Source organism: Panulirus ornatus, chromosome 35, assembly GCF_036320965.1.
Source record: "Panulirus ornatus isolate Po-2019 chromosome 35, ASM3632096v1, whole genome shotgun sequence".
Lineage (NCBI taxonomy): Eukaryota > Metazoa > Arthropoda > Malacostraca > Decapoda > Palinuridae > Panulirus > Panulirus ornatus.
The window spans coordinates 19,083,544-19,104,489 of NC_092258.1; the positions used below are offsets into that span (position 1 = coordinate 19,083,544).

General features: G+C 42.2%; 1 protein-coding gene across 1 annotated transcript in view; it reads right to left on the reverse strand.

Moving 5' to 3' along the window:
* Positions 1-20,946, reverse strand: part of LOC139760195 (dnaJ homolog subfamily C member 10-like) — a 590,762-nt gene that overhangs the window by 382,226 nt on the left and 187,590 nt on the right. The window contains exon 6 of the mRNA XM_071683129.1: positions 17,958-18,173. Within this exon, the coding sequence (XP_071539230.1) occupies positions 17,958-18,173 (216 nt within the window). The remainder of the gene's footprint in view (positions 1-17,957; positions 18,174-20,946) is intronic.

A 20,946-nucleotide genomic window follows, 5' to 3' on the forward strand; every position in this document is an offset into this window, starting at 1 on the left:
ATATAGGGTGTTTTGGTCGAGGTGGTGTTCAAAGTGAGAGGGTTAGGGAAAATGATTTGGTAAACAGAGTAGAGGTAGTAAAAGCGTTGCGGAAGATGAAAGCCGGCAAGGCAGCAGGTTTGGATGGTATTGCAGTGGAATTTATTAAAAAGGGGGGTGACTGTATTGTTGACTGGTTGGCAAGGTTATTTAATGTATGTATGACTCACGGTGAGGTGCCTGAGGATTGGCGGAATGCGTGCATAGTACCATTGTACAAAGGCAAAGGGGATAAGAGTGAGTGCTCAAATTACAGAGGTATAAGTTGAGTATTCCTGGTAAATTATATGGGAGGGTATTGATTGAGAGGGTGAAGGCATGTACAGAGCATCAGATTGGGGAAGAGCAGTGTAGTTTCAGAAATGGTAGAGGATGTGTGGATCAGGTGTTTGCTTTGACGAATGTATGTGAGAAATACTTAGAAAAGCAAATGGATTTGTATGTAGCATTTATGGATCTGGAGAAGGCATATGATAGAGTTGATAGAGATGCTCTGTGGAAGGTATTAAGAATATATGGTGTGGGAGGCAAGTTGTTAGAAGCAGTGAAAAGTTTTTATCGAGGATGTAAGGCATGTGTACGTGCAGGAAGAGAGGAAAGTGATTTGTTCTCAGTGAATGTAGGTTTGCGGTAGGGTTGTGTGATGTCTCCATGGTTGTTTAATTTGTTTATGGATGGGGTTGTTAGGGAGGTGAATGCAAGAGTTTTGGAAAGAGGGGCAAGCATGAAGTCTGTTGGGGATGAGAGAGCTTGGGAAGTGAGTCAGTTGTTGTTCGCTGATGATACAGCGCTGGTGGCTGATTCATGTGACAAACTGCAGAAGCTGGTGACTGAGTTTGGTAAAGTGTGTGAAAGAAGAAAGTTAAGAGTAAATGTGAATAAGAGCAAGGTTATTAGGTACAGTAGGGTTGAGGGTCAAGTCAATTGGGAGGTGAGTTTGAATGGAGAAAAACTGGAGGAAGTGAAGTGTTTTAGATATCTGGGAGTGGATCTGGCAGCGGATGGAACCATGGAAGCGGAAGTGGATCATAGGGTGGGGGAGGGGGCAAAAATTCTGGGGGCCTTGAAGAATGTGTGGAAGTCGAGAACATTATCTCGGAAAGCAAAAATGGGTATGTTTGAAGGAATAGTGGTTCCAACAATGTTGTATGGTTGCGAGGCGTGGGCTATGGATAGAGTTGTGCGCAGGAGGATGGATGTGCTGGAAATGAGATGTTTGAGGACAATGTGTGGTGTGAGGTGGTTTGATCGAGTAAGTAACGTAAGGGTAAGACAGATGTGTGGAAATAAAAAGAGCATGCTTGAGAGAGCAGAGGAGGGTGTTTTGAAATGGTTTGGGCACATGGAGAGAATGAGTGAGGAAAGATTGACCAAGAGGACATATGTGTCAGAGGTGGAGGGAACGAGGAGAAGAGGGAGACCAAATTGGAGGTGGAAAGATGGAGTGAAAAAGATTTTGTGTGATCGGGGACTGAACATGCAGGAGGGTGAAAGGAGGGCAAGGAATAGAGTGAATTGGAGCGATGTGGTATACCGGGGTTGATGTGCTGTCAGTGGATTGAATCAGGGCATGTAAAGCGTCTGGGGTAAACCATGGAAAGCTGTGTAGGTATGTATATTTGCGTGTGTGGACGTATGTATATACATGAGTATGGGGGTGGGTTGGGCCATTTCTTTCGTCTGTTTCCTTGTGCTACCTCGCAAACGCGGGAGACAGCGACATAGAAAAAAAAAAAAATTATCCCTGGGGATAGGGGTGAAAGAATACTTCCCACGCATTCCTCACGTGTCATAGAAGGCGACTAGAGGGGATGGGAGCAGGGGGCCAGAAATCCTCCCCTCCTTGTATTTTTAACTTTCTAAAAAATGGGAAACAGAAGGAGTCACGCGGAGAGTGCTCATCCTCCTCGTAGACTCAGATTGGGGTGTCTAAATGTGTGTGGATGTAACCAAGATGTGAAAAAAGGAGAGATAGGTAGTATGTTTGAGGAAAGGAACGTGGATGTTTTGGCTCTGAGTGAAACGAAGCTCAAGGGTAAAGGGGAAGAGTGGTTTGGGAAGGTCTTGGGAGTAAAGTCAGGGGTTAGTGAAGGACAAGAGCAAGGGAAGGAGTAGCAGTACTCCTGAAACAGGAGTTGTGGGAGTATGTGATAGAATGTAAGAAAGTAAATTCTTGATTAATATGGGTAAAACTGAAAGTTGATGGAGAGAGATGGGTGATTATTGGTGCATATCCACCTGGGCATGAGAAGAAAGATCATGAGAGGCAAGTGTTTTGGGAGCAGCTGAATGAGTGTGTTAGTGGTTTTGATGGACGACACCGGGTTATAGTGATGGGTGATTTGAATGCAAAGGTGAGTAATGTGGCAGTTGAGGGAATAATTGGTATATATATATATATATATATATATATATATATATATATATATATATATATATATATATATATATATATATCTTTTTTTTTTTTTGCTTTGTCGCTGTCTCCCGCATTTGCGAGGTAGCGCAAGGAAACAGACAAAAGAAATGGCCCAACCCACCCCCATACACATGTATATACATACGTCCACACACGCAAATATACATACCTACACAGCTTTCCATGGTTTACCCCAGACACTTCACATGCCCTGATTCAATCCACTGATAGCACATCAACCCCGGTATACCACATTGCTCAAATTCACTCTATTCCTTGCCCTCCTTTCACCCTCCTGCATGTTCAGGCCCCGATCACACAAAATCTTTTTCACTCCATCTTTCCACCTAAAATTTGGTCTCCCTCTTCTCCTCGTTCCCTCCACCTCCGACACAGATATCCTCTTGGTCAATCTTTCCTCACTCATTCTCTCCATGTGCCCAAACCATTTAAAAACACCCTCCTCTGCTCTCTCAACCACGCTCTTTTTATTTCCACACATCTCTCTTACCCTTACGTTACTTACTCGATCAAACCACCTCACACCACACATTGTCCTCAAACATCTCATTTCCAGCACATCCATCCTCCTGCACACAACTCTATCCATAGCCCACGCCTTGCAACCATACAACATTGTTGGAACCACTATTCCTTCAAACATACCCATTTTTGCTTTCCGAGATAATGTTCTCGACTTCCACACATTCTTCAAGGCTCCCAGAATTTTTGCCCCCTCCCCCACCCTATGATCCACTTCCGCTTCCATGGTTCCATCCGCTGCCAGATCCACTCCCAGATATCTAAAACACTTCACTTCCTCCAGTTTTTCTCCATTCAAACTCACCTCCCAATTGACTTGACCCTCAACCCTATTGTACCTAATAACCTTGCTCTTATTCACATTTACTCTCAACTTTCTTCTTTCACATACTTTACCAAACTCAGTCACCAGCTTCTGCAGTTTCTCACATGAATCAGCCACCAGCGCTGTATCATCAGCGAACAACAACTGACTCACTTCCCAAGCTCTCTCATCCCCAACAGACTTCATACTTGCCCCTCTTTCCAAAACTCTTGCATTCACCTCCCTAACAACCCCATCCATAAACAAATTAAACAACCATGGAGACATCACACACCCCTGCCGCAAACCTACATTCACTGAGAACCAATCACTTTCCACTCTTCCTACACGTACACATGCCTTACATCCTCGATAAAAACTTTTCACTGCTTCTAACAACTTGCCTCCCACACCATATATTCTTAATACCTTCCACAGAGCATCTCTATCAACTCTATCATATGCCTTCTCCAGATCCATAAATGCTACATACAAATCCATTTGCTTTTCTAAGTATTTCTCACATACATTCGTCAAAGCAAACACCTGATCCACACATCCTCTACCACTTCTGAAACCACACTGCTCTTCCCCAATCTGATGCTCTGTACATGCCTTCACCCTCTCAATCAATACCCTCCCATATAATTTACCAGAAATACTCAACAAACTTATACCTCTGTAATCTGAGCACTCACTCTTATCCCCTTTGCCTTTGTACAATGGCACTATGCACGCATTCCGCCAATCCTCAGGCACCTCACCGTGAGTCATACATATATTAAATAACCTTACCAACCAGTCAACAATACAGTCACCCCCTTTTTTAATAAATTCCACTGCAATACCATCCAAACCTGCAATACTCCTGAAACAGGAGTTGTGGGAGTATGTGATAGAGTGTAAGAAAGTAAATTCTCGATTAATATGGGTAAAACTGAAAGTTGATGGAGAGAGGTTGGTGATTATTGGTGCATATGCACCTGGGCATGAGAAGAAAGATCAAGAGAGGCAAGTGTTTTGGGAGCAGCTGAATGAGTGTGTTAGTGGTTTTGATGCACGAGACCGGGTTATAGTGATGGGTGATTTGAATGCAAAGGTGAGTAATGTGGCAGTTGAGGGAATAATTGGTATACATGGGGTGTTCAGTGTTGTAAATGGAAATGGTGAAGAGCTTGTAGATTTATGTGCTGAAAAAGGACTGATGATTGGGAATACCTGGTTTAAAAAGTGAGATATACATAAGTATACTTATGTAAGTAGGAGAGATGGCCAGAGAGCGTTATTGGATTACGTGTTAATTGACAGGCGTGAGAAAGAGAGACTTTTGGATGTTAATGTGCTGAGAGGTGCAACTGGAGGGATGTCTGATCATTATCTTGTGGAGGCTAAGGTGAAGATTTGTATGGGTTTTCAGAAAAGAAGAGTGAATGTTGGGGTGAAGAGGGTGGCGAGAGTAAGTGAGCTTGAGAAGGAGACCTGTGTGAGGAAGTACCAGGAGAGACTGAGTACAGAATGGAAAAAGGTGAGAACAATGGAAGCAAGGGGAGTGGGGGAGGAATGGGAGGTATTTAGGGAATCAGTGATGGATTGCGCAAAAGATGCTTGTGGCATGAGAAGAGTGGGAGGTGGGTTGATTAGAAAGGGTAGTGAGTGGTGGGATGAAGAAGTAAGAGTATTAGTGAAAGAGAAGAGAGAGGCATTTGGACGATTTTTGCAGGGAAAAAATGCTATGGAGTGGGAGATGTATAAAAGAAAGAGACAGGAGGTCAAGAGAAAGGTGCAAGAGGTTAAAAAAAGGGCAAATGAGAGTTGGGGTGAGAGAGTATCATTAAATTTTAGGGAGAATAAAAAGATGTTCTGGAAGGAGGTAAATAAAGTGCGTAAGACAAGGGAGCAAATGGGAACTTCAGTGAAGGGCGCAAATGGGGAGGTGATAACAAGTAGTGGTGATGTGAGAAGGAGATGGAGTGAGTATTTTGAAGGTTTGTTGAATGTGTTTGATGATAGAGTGGCAGATATAGGGTGTTTTGGTCGAGGTGGTGTGCAAAGTGAGAGGGTTAGGGAAAATGATTTCGTAAACAGAGAAGAGGTAGTGAAAGCTTTGCGGAAGATGAAAGCTGGCAAGGCAGCAGGTTTGGATGGTATTGCAGTGGAATTTATTAAAAAAGGGGGTGACTGTATTGTTGACTGGTTGGTAAGGTTATTTAATGTATGTATGACTCATGGTGAGGTGCCTGAGGATTGGCGGAATGCGTGCATAGTGCCATTGTACAAAGGCAAAGGGGATAAGAGTGAGTGCTCAAATTACAGAGGTATAAGTTTGTTGAGTATTCCTGGTAAATTATATGGGAGGGTATTGATTGAGAGGGTGAGGGCATGTACAGAGCATCAGATTGGGGAAGAGCAGTGTGGTTTCAGAAGTGGTAGAGGATGTGTGGATCAGGTGTTTGCTTTGAAGAATGTATGTGAGAAATACTTAGAAAAGCAAATGGATTTGTATGTAGCATTTATGAATCTGGAGAAGGCATATGATAGAGTTGATAGAGATGCTCTGTGGAAGGTATTAAGAATATATGGTGTGGGAGGAAAGTTGTTAGAAGCAGTGAAAAGTTTTTATCGAGGATGTAAGGCATGTGCACGTGTAGGGAGAGAGGAAAGTGATTGGTTCTCAGTGAATGTAGGTTTGCGGCAGGGGTGTGTGATGTCTCCATGGTTGTTTAATTTGTTTATGGATGGGGGTTGTTAGGGAGGTAAATGCAAGAGTTTTGGAAAGAGGGGCAAGTATGAAGTCTGTTGGGGATGAGAGAGCTTGGGAAGTGAGTCAGTTGTTGTTCGCTGATGATACAGCGCTGGTGGCTGATTCATGTGGGAAACTGCAGAAGCTGGTGACTGAGTTTGGTAAAGTGTGTGGAAGAAGAAAGTTAAGAGTAAATGTGAATAAGAGCAAGGTTATTAGGTACAGTAGGGTTGAGGGTCAAGTCAATTGGGAGGTGAGTTTGAATGGAGAAAAACTGGAGGAAGTGAAGTGTTTTAGATATCTGGGAGTGGATCTGGCAGCGGATGGAACCATGGAAGCGGAAGTGGATCATAGGGTGAGGGAGGGGGCGAAAATTCTGGGGGCCTTGAAGAATGTGTGGAAGTCGAGAACATTATCTCGGAAAGCAAAAATGGGTATGTTTGAAGGAATAGTGGTTCCAACAATGTTGTATGGTTGCGAGGCGTGGGCTATGGATAGAGTTGTGTGCAGGAGGATGGATGTGCTGGAAATGAGATGTTTGAGGACAATGTGTGGTGTGAGGTGGTTTGATCGAGTGAGTAACGTAAGGGTAAGAGAGATGTGTGGAAATAAAAAGAGCGTGGTTGAGACAGCAGAAGAGGGTGTTTTGAAGTGGTTTGGGCACATGGAGAGAATGAGTGAGGAAAGATTGACCAAGAGGATATATGTGTCGGAGGTGGAGGGAACGAGGAGAAGAGGGAGACCAAATTGGAGGTGGAAAGATGGAGTGAAAAAGATTTTGTGTGATCGGGGCCTGAACATGCAGGAGGGTGAAAGGAGGGCAAAGAATAGAGTGAATTGGAGCGATGTGGTATACCGGGGTTGACGTGCTGTCAGTGGATTGAATCAAGGCATGTGAAGCGTCTGGGGTAAACCATGGAAAGCTGTGTAGGTATGTATATTTGCGTGTGTGGACGTATGTATATACATGTGTATGGGGGGGGTTGGGTCATTTCTTTCGTCTGTTTCCTTGCGCTACCTCGCAAACGCGGGAGACAGCGACAAAGTATAAAAAAAAAATATATATATATATATATATATATATATATATATATATATATATATATATATATATATATATATATATATATATATATATGTATATATATATATATATATATATATTGTTGGAACCACTATTCCTTCAAACATACCCATTTTTGCTTTCCGAGATAATGTTCTCGACTTCCACACATTTTTCAAGGCTCCCAAAATTTTCGCCCCCTCCCCCACCCTATGATCCACTTCCGCTTCCATGGTTCCATCCGCTGACAGATCCACTCCCAGATATCTAAAACACTTCACTTCCTCCAGTTTTTCTCCATTCAAACTCACCTCCCAATTGACTTGACCCTCAACCCTACTGTACCTAATAACCTTGCTCTTATTCACATTTACTCTTAACTTTCTTCTTCTACACACTTTACCAAACTCAGTCACCAGCTTCTGCAGTTTCTCACATGAATCAGCCACCAGCGCTGTATCATCAGCGAACAACAACTGACTCACTTCCCAAGCTCTCTCATCCCCAACAGACTTCATACTTGCCCCTCTTTCCAGGACTCTTGCATTTACCTCCCTAACAACCCCATCCATAAACAAATTAAACACCATGGAGACATCACACACCCCTGCCGCAAACCTACATTCACTGAGAACCAATCACTTTCCTCTCTTCCTACACGTACACATGCCTTACATCCTCGATAAAAACTTTTCACTGCTTCTAACAACTTGCCTCCCACACCATATATTCTTAATACCTTCCACAGAGCATATATGTTGTATGGTTGCGAGGCGTGGGCTATGGATAGAGTTGTGCGCAGGAGGATGGATGTGCTGGAAATGAGATGTTTGAGGACAATGTGTGGTGTGAGGTGGTTTGATCGAGTAAGTAACGTAAGGGTAAGAGAGATGTGTGGAAATAAAAAGAGCGTGGTTGAGAGAGCAGAAGAGGGTGTTTTGAAATGGTTTGGGCACATGGAGAGAATGAGTGAGGAAAGATTGACCAAGAGGATATATGTGTCGGAGGTGGAGGATACGAGGAGAAGAGGGAGACCAAATTGGAGGTGGAAAGATGGAGTGAAAAAGATTTTGTGTGATCGGGGCCTGAACATGCAGGAGGGTGAAAGGAGGGCAAGGAATAGAGTGAATTGGAGCGATGTGGTATACAGGGTTTGACGTGCTGTCAGTGGATTGAATCAGGGCATGTGAAGCGTCTGGGGTAAACCATGGAAGGCTGTGTAGGTATGTATATTTGCGTGTGTGGACGTGTGTATGTACATGTGTATGGGGGGGGGGGTTGGGCCATTTCTTTCGTCTGTTTCCCTGCGCTACCTCGCAAACGCGGGAGACAGCGACAAAGTATAAAAAAAAAAAAAAAAAAAAAAAAAAAAAAAATATATATATATATATATATATATATATATATATATATATATATATATGGTGGCTGATTCATGTGAAAAACTGCAGAAGCTGGTGACTGAGTTTGGTAAAGTGTGTGAAAGAAGAAAGTTAAGAGTAAATGTGAATAAGAGCAAGGTTATTAGGTACAGTAGGGTTGAGGGTCAATTCAATTGGGAGGTAAGTTTGAATGGAGAATAACTGGAGGAAGTGAAGTGTTTTAGATATCTGGGAGTGGATCTGGTAGCGGATGGAAACATGGAAGCGGAAGTGGATCATAGGGTGGGGGAGGGGGCGAAAATTCTGGGAGCCTCGAAGAATGTGTGGAAGTCGAGAACATTATCTCGGAAAGCAAAAATGGGTATGTTTGAAGGAATAGTAGTTCCAACAATGTTGTTTGGTTGCGAGGCGTGGACTATGGATAGAGTTGTGCGCAGGAGGATGGATGTGCTGGAAATGAGATGTTTGAGGACAATGTGTGGTGTGAGGTGGTTTGATCGAGTAAGTAACGTAAGGGTAAGAGAGATGTGTGGAAATAAAAAGAGCGTGGTTGAGAGAGCAGAAGAGGGTGTTTTGAAATGGTTTGGTCACATGGAGAGAATGAGTGAGGAAAGATTGACCAAGAGGATATATGTGTCGGAGGTGGAGGGAACGAGGAGAAGTGGGAGACCAAATTGGAGGTGGAAAGATGGAGTGAAAAAGATTTTGTGTGATCGGGGCCTGAACATGCAGGAGGGTGAAAGGAGGGCAAAGAATAGAGTGAATTGGAGCGATGTGGTATACCGGGGTTGACGTGCTGTCAGTGGATTGAATCAAGGCATGTGTATGGGGTGGGTTGGGATATTTCTTTCGTCTGTTTCCTTGCGCTACCTCGCAAACGCAGGACACAGCGACAAAGCAAGAAAAAAAAAAAAAAAAAAATATATATATATATATATATATATATATATATATATATATATATATATTGATCGAGAGGGTAAAGGCATGTACAGAGCATCAAATTGGGGAAGAGCAGTGTAGTTTCAGAAGTGGTAGAGGATGTGTGGATCAGATGTTTGCTTTGAAGTATGTATGTGACAAATACTTAGAAAAGCAAATGGATTTGTATGTAGCATTTATGGATCTGGAGAAGGCATATGATAGAGTTGATAGAGATGCTCTGTGGAAGGTATTAAGAATATATGGTGTGGGAGGCAAGTTGTTAGAAGCAGTGAAAAGTTTTTATCGAGGATGTAAGGCATGTGTACGTGTAGGAAGAGAGGAAAGTGATTGGTTCTCAGTGAATGTAGGTTTGCGGCAGGGGTGTGTGATGTCTCCATGGTTGTTATATTTGTTTATGGATGGGGTTGTTAGGGAGGTGAATGCAAGAGTTTTGGAAAAAGGGGCAAGTATGAAGTCTGTTGGGGATGAGAGAGCTTGGGAAGTGAGTCAGTTGTTGTTCGCTGATGATACAGCGCTGGTGGCTGATTCATGTGAGAAACTGCAGAAGCTGGTGACTGAGTTTGGTAAAGTGTGTGAAAGAAGAATGTTAAGAGTAAATGTGAATAAGAGCAAGGTTATTAGGTACAGTAGGGTTGAGGGTCAAGTCAATTGGGAGGTGAGTTTGAATGGAGAAAAACTGGAAGTGAAGTGTTTTAGATATCTGGGAGTGGATCTGGCAGCGGATGGAACCATGGAAGCGGAAGTGGATCATAGGGTGGGGGAGGGGGCGAAAATTCTGGGAGCCTTGAAGAATGTGTGGAAGTCAAGAACATTATCTCAGAAAGCAAAAATGGGTATGTTTGAAGGAATAGTGGTTCCAACAATGTTGTATGGTTGCGAGGCGTGGACTATGGATAGAGTTGTGCACAGGAGGTTGGATGTGCTGGAAATGAGATGTTTGAGGACAATGTGTGGTGTGAGGTGGTTTGATCGAGTAAGTAACGTAAGGGTAAGAGAGATGTGTGGAAATAAAAAGAGCGTGGTTGAAAGAGCAGAAGAGGGTGTTTTGAAATGGTTTGGTCACATGGAGAGAATGAGTGAGGAAAGATTGACCAAGAGGATATGTGTCGGAGGTGGAGGGAACGAGGAGAAGAGGGAGACCAAATGGGAGGTGGAAAGATGGAGTGAAAAAGATTTTGTGTGATCGGGGCCTGAACATGCAGGAGGGTGAAAGGAGGGCAAGGAATACAGTGAATTGGAGCGATGTGGTATACCGGGGTTGACGTGCTGTCAGTGGATTGAATCAAGGCATGTGAAGCGTCTGGGGTAAACCATGGAAAGCTGTGTAGGTGTGTATATTTGTGTGTGTGGACGTATGTATATACATGTGTATGGGGGTGGGTTGGGCCATTTCTTTCATCTGTTTCCTTGCGCTACCTCGCAGACGCGGGAGACAGCGACAAAGTATAAAAAAAAAAAAAAAAAAAAAAAAAAATATATATATATATATATATATATATATACACATTATTATTATTATTTTTATTTTGCTTTGTCGCTGTCTCCCGTGTTTGCAAGGTAGCGCAAGGAAACAGATGAAAGAAATGGCCCAATCCACCCCCATACACATGTATATACATACACATCCACACACGCAAATATACATACCTATACATCTCAATGTACACATATATATACACACACAGACACATACATATATACACATGCACACAATTCACACTGTCTGCCTTTATCCATTCCCATCGCCACCTCGCCGAACATGGAATAACATCTCCCTCCCCCCTCATGTGTGCGAGGTAGCACTAGGAAAAGACAACAAAGGCCACATTCGTTCACTCTCTGTCTCCAGCTGTCATGTAATAATGCACCGAAACCACAGCTCCCTTTCCACATCCAGGCCCCACACAACTTTCCATGGTTTATCCCAGATGCTTCACCTGCCCTGATTCAATCCACTGACAGCACGTCGACCCCGGTATACCACATCGATCCAATTCACTCTATTCCTTGCCCGCCTTTCACCCTCCTGCATGTTCAGGCCCCGATCACTCAAAATCTTTTTCACTCCATCTTTCCACCTCCAATTTGGTCTCCCACTTCTCCTCGTTCCCTCCACCTCCGACACATATATCCTCCTGGTCAATCTTTCCTCACTCAGTCTCTCCATGTGCCCAAACCATTTCAAAACACCCTCTTATGCTCTCTCAACCACGCTCTTTTTATTTCCACACATCTCTCTTACCCTTACATTACTTACTCAATCAAACCACCTCACACCACACATTGTCCTCAAACATCTCATTTCCAGCACATTATTGGATAACATGTTAATTGGTAGGCACGTGACAGAGAGACATTTGGATGTTAATGTGCTCAGAGGTGCAACTGGAGGGACGTCTGATCATTATCTTGTGGGGGTGAAGATGAAATTTTATAGGGGTCTTCAGAAAACAAGAGAAAATGTTGGGATGAAGAGAGTGGTGAGAGTAAGTGAGCTTGCAAAGGAGACTTTATGTGAGCAAGTACCAGGAGAGACTGAGTGCAGAATGGAAAAAGGTGAGAGCAAAGGACATAAGGGGAGTGGGGGAGGAATGTGATGCATTTAGGGAAGCAGTGATGGCTTCCGCAAAAGATGCTTGTGACATAAGAAGCTTGGGAGGTTAGCAGATTAAATAGAGTAGTGAGTGGTGGGATAAAGAAGTAAGATTATAAGTGAAAGAAATGAAAGAGGCATTTGGACGACTTTTGCAAGAAAATGACACAAATGACTGGGAGATGTATAAAAGAAGGAGGCATTTGGAAGATTTTTGCAAGGAAATAATGCAAATGACTGGGAGATGTATAAAAGAAAGAGGCAAGAGGTTAAGATAAAGGTGCAAAAGGTGAAAAAGAGGGCAAATAAGAGTTGGGGTGAGAAAGAATCATTAAATTTTAGGGAGAATAAAAAGATGTTTTGGAAGGAGATAAATAAAGTGGGTAAGACAAGAGAACAACTGGGAACATCGGTGAAGGGAACTAACAGGGAGGTAATATCAAGTAGTGATGATGTGAGAAAGAGATGGAATGTATTTTTTGAAGGTTTACTGAACATGTTAAATGATAATGTGGCAGATATAGGGTGTTTTGGTCAAGGTGGTGTGCAAAGTGGGAGGGTTAGGGAGACTGATTTGGTAAACAGAAAAGACGTTGTGAAATCTTTGGGGAAGACGAAAGCCGGCAAGGAGACGGGTTTGGATGATATTGCAGTGGAATATATTAAAAAAGGGGGTTTGACTGTGTTGTTGGCTGGTTGGTGAGGATATTCAATGTATGTATGGTTCATGGTGAGGTGCCTGAGGATTGGCGGAATACATCCGTAGTGCCATTATACAAATGCAAAGAGGATAAAGGTGAGTGTTCAAATTCTAGAAGTATAAGTTTGTTGAGTATTCCTGGGAAATTATATGGGAGGGTATTGACTGAGAGAGTGGAGGCAGACTGGGGAAGAGCAGTCTGGTTTCAGAAGTGGTAGAAGATGTGTGGATCAGGCATTTCCTTTGAAAAATGTATGTGAGAAATACTTAGAAAATCAGATGAATTTGAATGTAGCATTTATGGATTTGGAGAAGGCATATGATAGAGTTTATAGAGATGTTCTTCGGAAGGTATTAAGAGTACATGGTGTGGGAGGCAAGTTGCTAGAAGCAGTGAAAAGTTTTTATCAAGGATGTAAAGCATGTGTACGATGTGAAAGAGAGGAAAGTGAATGTCGGTTTGCAGCAGGGGTGCGTGATGGCTCCATAGTTGTTTAATTTGTTTATGGATGGGGTTGTTAGGGAGGTGAACGAAAGAGTTTTGGAGAGAGGGCCAAGTACATAGTCTTTTGTGAATGTGAGGGCTTGGGAGGCGAGTCAGTTGTTGCTCGCTGATGATACAGCGCTGGTGGCTGATTTGGGTAAGAAAAGGCAGAAGCTGGTGACTGAGTTTGGTAGAGTGTGTGAAAGAGGAAAGCTAAGAGTAAATGCAAATAAGAGTAAGGTTATTAGGGACAGTATGGTTGAGGGACAAGTCAATTGGGAGGTAAGCTTGAATGGAGAAAGACTAGAGGAAGTGAAGTGTTTTAGATATCTAGGAGTGGATTTGGCAGCGATGGAACCATGGAAGCAGAAGTGAGTCACAGTGTGGGGGAGGGGCGAATGTTCTGGAGAATTGAAAAATGTGTGGAAAGCGAGAACATTATCTCGGAAAGCAAAAATGGGTATGTTTGAAGGAATAGTGGTTCCAACAATGTTGTATCGTTGCGAGGCGTGGGCTATGGATAGAGTTGTGCGCAAGAAGGTGGATGTGCTGGAAATGAGATATTTGAGGACAATATGTGGTGTGAGGTGGTTTGATCGAGTAAGTAATGTAAGGGTAAGAGAGACGTGTGGAAATAAAAAGAGTGTGGTTGAGACAGCAGAAGACGGTGTTTTGAAATGGTTTGGTCACATGGAGACAATGAGTGAGGAAAGATTGACCAAGAGGATATATGTGTCAGAGGTGGAGGGAACGAGGAGAAGTGGGAGACCAAATTTTGGGTGGAAAGATGGAGTGAAAAAGATTTTGAGTGATCGGGTCTGAACATGCAGGAGGGTGAAAGGCATGCAAGGAATAGAGTGAATTGGAACGATGTGGTATGCCGGGGTCGACGTGCTGTCAATGGATTGAACCAGGGCATGTGAAGCGTCTGGGGTAAACCATGGAAAGTTGTGTGGGGCCTGGATGTGGAAAAGGGAGCTGTGGTTTCAACGCATTATTACATGACAGCTAGAGACTGAGTGTGAACGAATGTGGCCTTTGTTGTCTTTTCCCAGCACTACCTCGCACACATGAGGGGGGAGGGGGTTGTTATTCCATGTGAGGTGAGGTGGCGATGGGAATGAATAAATGTAGGCAGTATGAATTATGTACATATGGATATATGTATATGTCTGTGTGTGTATATATATGTATACATTGAGATGTATAGGTATGTATATTTGCGTGTGTGGACGTGTATGTATATACATGTGTATGTGGGTGGGTTGGGCCATTCCTTTGTCTGTTTCCTTGCGCTACCTCGCTAACGAGGGAGACAGCGACAAAGCAAAATAAATAAATAAACAAAAAGATGGAACATAAGCAGCAGCCAAACAAGAACACTCATCCTCCTCAAAGGATCGGGTTGGGGTGTCAATGTTTGTGGATGTAAGCAAGATAAGAAGAAAGGAGAGATAGGCAGCATGTTTAACAAAGGAACCTAAATGCTCTAGCTTTGAATGAAACAAAACTCAAGGGTAAAGGGAAAGAATTATTTGGAAATGTCTTAAAAGTAAAGTCAGGGGTTGCTGTGTGGGGTAAAAGCTACGGAAGAAGTTGTGAGGGAGTGTGAAAGAGTGCAAGAAAGTGAACTCCAGACTGCTGTGGATGAAAATAAAAATGATTGCAAGAGATGGATAATTATGCACCTCGCCATGAGATGAAAAAATTATGAGACGCAAGCGTTTTGGGAGCAGGTGATTGAGTGTGTTAGCAGTTTTGAATGTACTAGGTATTAGTGATGGTCCATTCAAATGCAAAGGAGAGTACTGCAACCTTTAATGGTATAATTGGGAGGATGGGGTATTCATTGTTATCAATGTTAATGGTGAACAACTTGTGGAGTTGCATGTTGAAAAATGACTAGTGATTGGGAATACCAGGTTTATAATGATGGATATACACAAGTATACCTACACAAATAGGAGAGGTGGCCAGTGGGCATTACTGGAATACATTAAAATTGACAGGTGTACAGAAGAGACTTTTGGATGTAAATGTGCTGAGAAGTGCAGCTGGTAGAATGTCTCATCATTACCTTGTGTGGGAGAAAGTGAAGATTGTTAAAGGCTTTCGGAAAAGAGGAAACATTTAATGCAAGAAGAGAGTGGTGAAAGTGAGCTTAAAAAAGACACGTGAAGAAATACCAGATATTGAGTGTAGAATGGCAAAAAGTGAGTGTAAATGAGGCAAGAGAAGCAGATGAGGAATTGGAGGTATTCAGGGAAGCAGTGCTGCATGTGCTAAAGATGATTAAGCATGTGTTAGTTGAGAGGTGGACTGGTTAGAAAGGATAGTAATTGGTGAGATGAAGAAGTTGCTAGTGAAAGAGAAGACAGAGGTATATGGGTAGTGCTTATAGAAGTGAGACTGGTGATGCTTCTGTCTATCACATAGCACAGGTTAAGAGATGGGGCCCTATGAGAATAAAGCTCCCTCTCCATACAATATAAATAGGTAAATAACTAATTAATGTTACCAAAATGATGGTGTGTATCCCCTCCTCTTCAGACTATCTCTTCTAATCCGTGGTTTAACCCTTCCTGTTCCAAGACCATTTGAGGAAGGGACATGGCATGATGAGCCAGAAAAACTACTCATCCTTTGACTTGCATTCAGGTTTCATCTCTACCCAAAATTATTGCAAGTATTTCAACCCTGAGGTGAACATTCACTCCAAATAACCTCTCTCTCTTCACTACTAAACCTAATAACCTTGTTTTCATCAACGTTTACCTTTAATCTTCTCCATTCACATTCACAGTAGCTTCATCAGTTTTTCACTCAAATCTGCCACTGCTGATATATCATCAGAAAACAACTGGCTCAGCTCCTCAGACCCCCTGACTCAAATCCCTTTAATCTAAAAGAAGTACAACAAACTTTCTTCACTCACAGATAGGCTTCCTTAGTCTTAAGCCTAATGCATCTCTAACAGCTTTCCTTTGCTTTTCCATCCTGATGATATGAGAGCTCTCTCTCCAAATAACAAAGAAATACCATGATTTGTATTCTCCCATAAATCTACAAAAAATATGTATATTTTCCAGGTGGCATAACACTTTGTGTTTTGAAGGAGTGTGCTTCTAAACTTAGTTGCATTTACTTGTCTGTTCCACTTCTGCATACAACCTAAAACTTTTCTTTCTTGGAAACATGCACTGGTCTAGCTTATTCCAAGGTAGGTTGACAATTAACCCTTCCAGCTTCTACTACACCATTTCCTGGGTCTTGATTTCTCCTCAACTTCCATTTCCTTAAAAATCTTGAATATTTCAATCTCTTTTCTCAAGGATTCTCCCTACTGAGCCAAGTAATGAGTGGTATGATAAATCGACTGCAAAAGTCATGATCAAGCAATCTTTTTACTTCTCTCTTCCACAGGCAAATTTCTGGCCTTTAACCTTTTCTTACAGCTTCACTCACTTTAGTCCTTCTTTCTATCTACCTCTGTGCTTTCTGTCGATCTGCAAGTGAATATTGATCTGTCTATGTATGAGAAACTATACGGAAGTACAACTACTTTCTATCTACCTCTGTGCTTTCTGTCGATCTGCAAGTGAATATTGATCTGTCTATGTATGAGAAACTATACGGAAGTACAACTTGGTACACAGTCTTCCTGTTGCACGAGCACTTCACAATATGCCAAAATCCACATCAAACAAAGAAATTTAGTAGCCAGTAGATCACCAAAGCCTTCTTTTGTCTCAAGCAACATTTCTTATCATCATGCAACATCATTGGCTTTTCCCACCTCCCCAGCAACCCGCCCCAATGTCTTCCTACCCTAGCTTCCCCTTTCTCTTACTGATACACCTACACTTGGCTGAGCTCATGTCAGCCATGAATTTATGGTAAGCACATTACAGTATATATGTACTGTACTTCCCATTTCATATATATTCATATTACTTACTGCAGTGCCTTATTACAGCCAAGTAAGCTCACCTATCTATCTATATGTATCTCTAATGCCCATTCCCTCTGAGAACTATCAAAGAGTCTCTACATATCCATGTTCTTAAATGCCTTTCTCACATGTATCATTCCATGCATTCTGTCACCATTTCTCTCTCTCTAATATTTCTCCAAGCCAAAGGAGGTCTTCTTCTCACACCAACCCCTTTAATCATACCATCATACACTTTCCTTGTAAACTCCCCATCTCATATTCTTCATATGCCCAAACCACCTTAGAATATGTTTCACCCACTCTACCACTCCATAATGCACTACCTTGCATTTCCTGCCATGGTAAATTTCTCATACACCCCCTCATTACATTCTTCATTCCATCTGGTCATACCACATACTCTCAAATAATTCATTCCCAGAGCTTCAATTCTTTAACACTCTCACTCATCCTACATCTATATTTCAGCTGCATAGGTCTTTCTTCACTTCCATACTTACACCTATGCCCTTCGTTTTCCTATTATGGGATCCAGTGACTAATCCATAATGCTTTATCCCTTATCTCTCATATATTATTTTTTCCACTACACTATGCAGCAAAATACTAATAATCAATTTACTTGACAAGATGGGGTCCAGAACAAATTGGTCTAGTTAACCCAGACCCAATATACAAATCTAAAACCCAAAACTTTTATTTACAGTACTGTCTGTTCATAATATGCCAAATTCATTCAAGGAATTATCTGTGCAACAAAACATGAACAAGTACAGAATACAAAACTTACCAAAATAGCACTCAGTTTAATCCGAGTGCTCCAAAAATCATCAACTTCATCAGTGTCAGCATGGAAAATGACAAGCCATGGTTTGTTGGTACTATCTTCCCTGGATGTTACGTCTTTTAGGTTTGTTGAGGTAAGTTGGATGGCAGATGACCGCACCTGCTGCAGCACATAATCCAGTAACTGCTCCTTAGTTTTCTCTTGCATGTATTTGTATCTCTGAAAAAAAAAGTGGATCAATAAATCAGGGAACTGTACAAATAAAACAGTTTATCAATTTTGTATGTGTGTATAAATGAGAAGAAGGGAGTACTTCCAGGTGTGTGATGTCTCCATAGCTGATTATCTTATTTATAGATGCGGTGGCAAGGGAGATAAATGCAAGACTTTTGGAGAGAGGGATGGGCCTACAATCAAATAGGGGTGGGGGCCTGGATGACAAAGCTGGTGGCAGACTCAAGAGAGAAACTGCAGAAGCTGGTGCCTGAGTTTGGGAGAACATGTTAAAGGAAAAAGTTGTGAATATAAGTAAAGTAATGAGGTTTAGCATGGGAGAGAGCAAGGTCAGTGTGAGTTTGCAAGGAGTGACCCATGAGGAAGTGGGGTGTTTCAGATACCTGGAAATGGACAAGGGAGTGGATGGAACATTGGGAGCTGAAGCAAATAACAGGGTTGGTAAAGGAGTAAAAGTTCCGAGTGCATTGTAGAGCATGTGAAAGTGGCCATTATCTGTGAGGGCAAAGTTTGATATGTCTAATGGTATAGTAGTTACAATGGTGCTGTGTGGATGAGAGACATGGACCTTAGATGAAAAAAAAAGAAGTACAAAAGAGGATGCATGTGAATACCTGGTGATGTCTCCGACGGCATTGGAAAGGAAATACTTCATGATAATATGATTTGTAGGAAGGCTAATCAAGAAAGAAATGAGATGGCACGAGAAAGATGTGATAGTAAGAAAAGTCAAAAGGATCAGCTCCTTTCAAATCAACTCTCATATCCAAGAAGAAAACTGGTGCTATCTAGGAGATGGAGAAATCATTAACTTTGTTGATGGATGATCTGATACAACGTCATGCCCTGTTAATCCTAATGGCAATAAAAGCAAATACAAGAAATCCCTTTGAAGATGTCAAAGGAAAGTACACAAACCTTAACACATAATTTAAGGCTGGTCATGGATGGTTCAATAAATTCAAGGATCATGTTAATTTTCCAAGCTTCACTAGGATTAAAGTAAAAGGATTTTCTTTTACAATTTACTCATTTCTTTCTCATGTTTCTTTTTTGCAGTTAGTAATTTTTTCCCATACATCTATTGCTCAGTGTAATGATGTTTTCTATTGTGTTGGTGTTCCAGTCCAGAATTTGGAGTGCTGAAAATATGGTGGGCAAATGAAGCACACTGTAAGGCATATAAAAGCAATAGACAACAGGTGTCTGGTGCCTGCATGAAATGGTTACAAAAAAATGAACAAGTAACTGAAGAGGGATAGGGTACGCTATTTTGAGATATGGAATTATGGGTGAAATTATAAGGTTTTAGACATGGAAATTTTGCTTGCCAACAATCATCAGGAGCCTCTATATGATTGTATGTTCTCCTGGCACTAACACGCCAAAGTAGTGGGTGAAAATGCTGTGTCCTGTGGGGCAGAGTTGTGCCATGAATGGATGAAGTCAAACAAGTATGAATATGTGCATTTATATATATATCTGTGGATCTTTTTATTGTTATCATACTTGACCGCCATTTCCCAAAACAGCAGGGTAGCACCAGGAAAGAAATGAAAAATGGCAAATCCATTAATATATACACAAACACACAGACACAATTTTTTTTTCTTAATTTGCTTTGTCGCTGTCTCCCGCGTCTGCGAGGTAACGCAAGGAAACAGACGAAAGAAATGGCCCAACCGACCCCCATACACATGTATATACATACGTCCACACACGCAAATATACATACCTACACAGCTTTCCATGGTTTACCCCAGACGCTTCACATGCCCTGATTCAATCCATTGACAGCACGTCAACCCCGGTATACCACATCGATCCAATTCACTCTATTCCTTGCCCTCCTTTCACCCTCCTGCATGTTCAGGCCCCGATCACACAAAATCTTTTTCACTCCATCTTTCCACCTCCAATTTGGTCTCCCACTTCTCCTCGTTCCCTCCAATTCCGACACATATATCCTCTTGGTCAACCTTTCCTCTCTCATTCTCTACATGTGCCCAAACCATTTCAAAACACCCTCTTCTGCACTCTCAACCACGCTCTTTTTAATTCCACACATCTCTCTTACCCTTACGTTACTTACTCGATCAAACCACCTCACACCACACACTGTCCTCAAACATCTCATTTCCAGCACATCCATCCTCCTGCGCACAACTCTATCCATAGCCCACGCCTCGCACCCATACAACATTGTTGGAACCACTATTCCTTCAAACATACCCATTTTTGCTTTCCGAGATAATGTTCTCGACTTCCACACATTCTTCAAGGCTCCCAGGATTTTCGCCCCCTCCCCCACCCTATGATCCACTTCCACTTCCATGGTTCCATCCGCTGCCAGATGCACTCCCAGATATCTAAAACACTTTACTTCCACCAGTTTTTCTCCAATCAAACTTGCCTCCCAATTGACTTGACCCTCAACCCTATTGTACCTAATAACCTTGCTCTTATTCACATTTACTCTTAACTTTCTTCTTTCACACACTTTACCAAACTCAGTCACCAGCTTCTGCAGTTTCTCACATGAATCAGCCACCAGCGCTGTATCATCAACGAACAACTGACTCACTTACCAAGCTCTCTTATCACCAACAGACTTCATACTTGCCCCTCTTTCCAAAACTCTTGCATTCACCTCCCTAACAACCCCATCCATAAACAAATTAAACAACCATGGAGACATCAAATACCCCTACCGCAAACATACATTCACTGAGAACCAATCACTGTCCTCTCTTCCTAC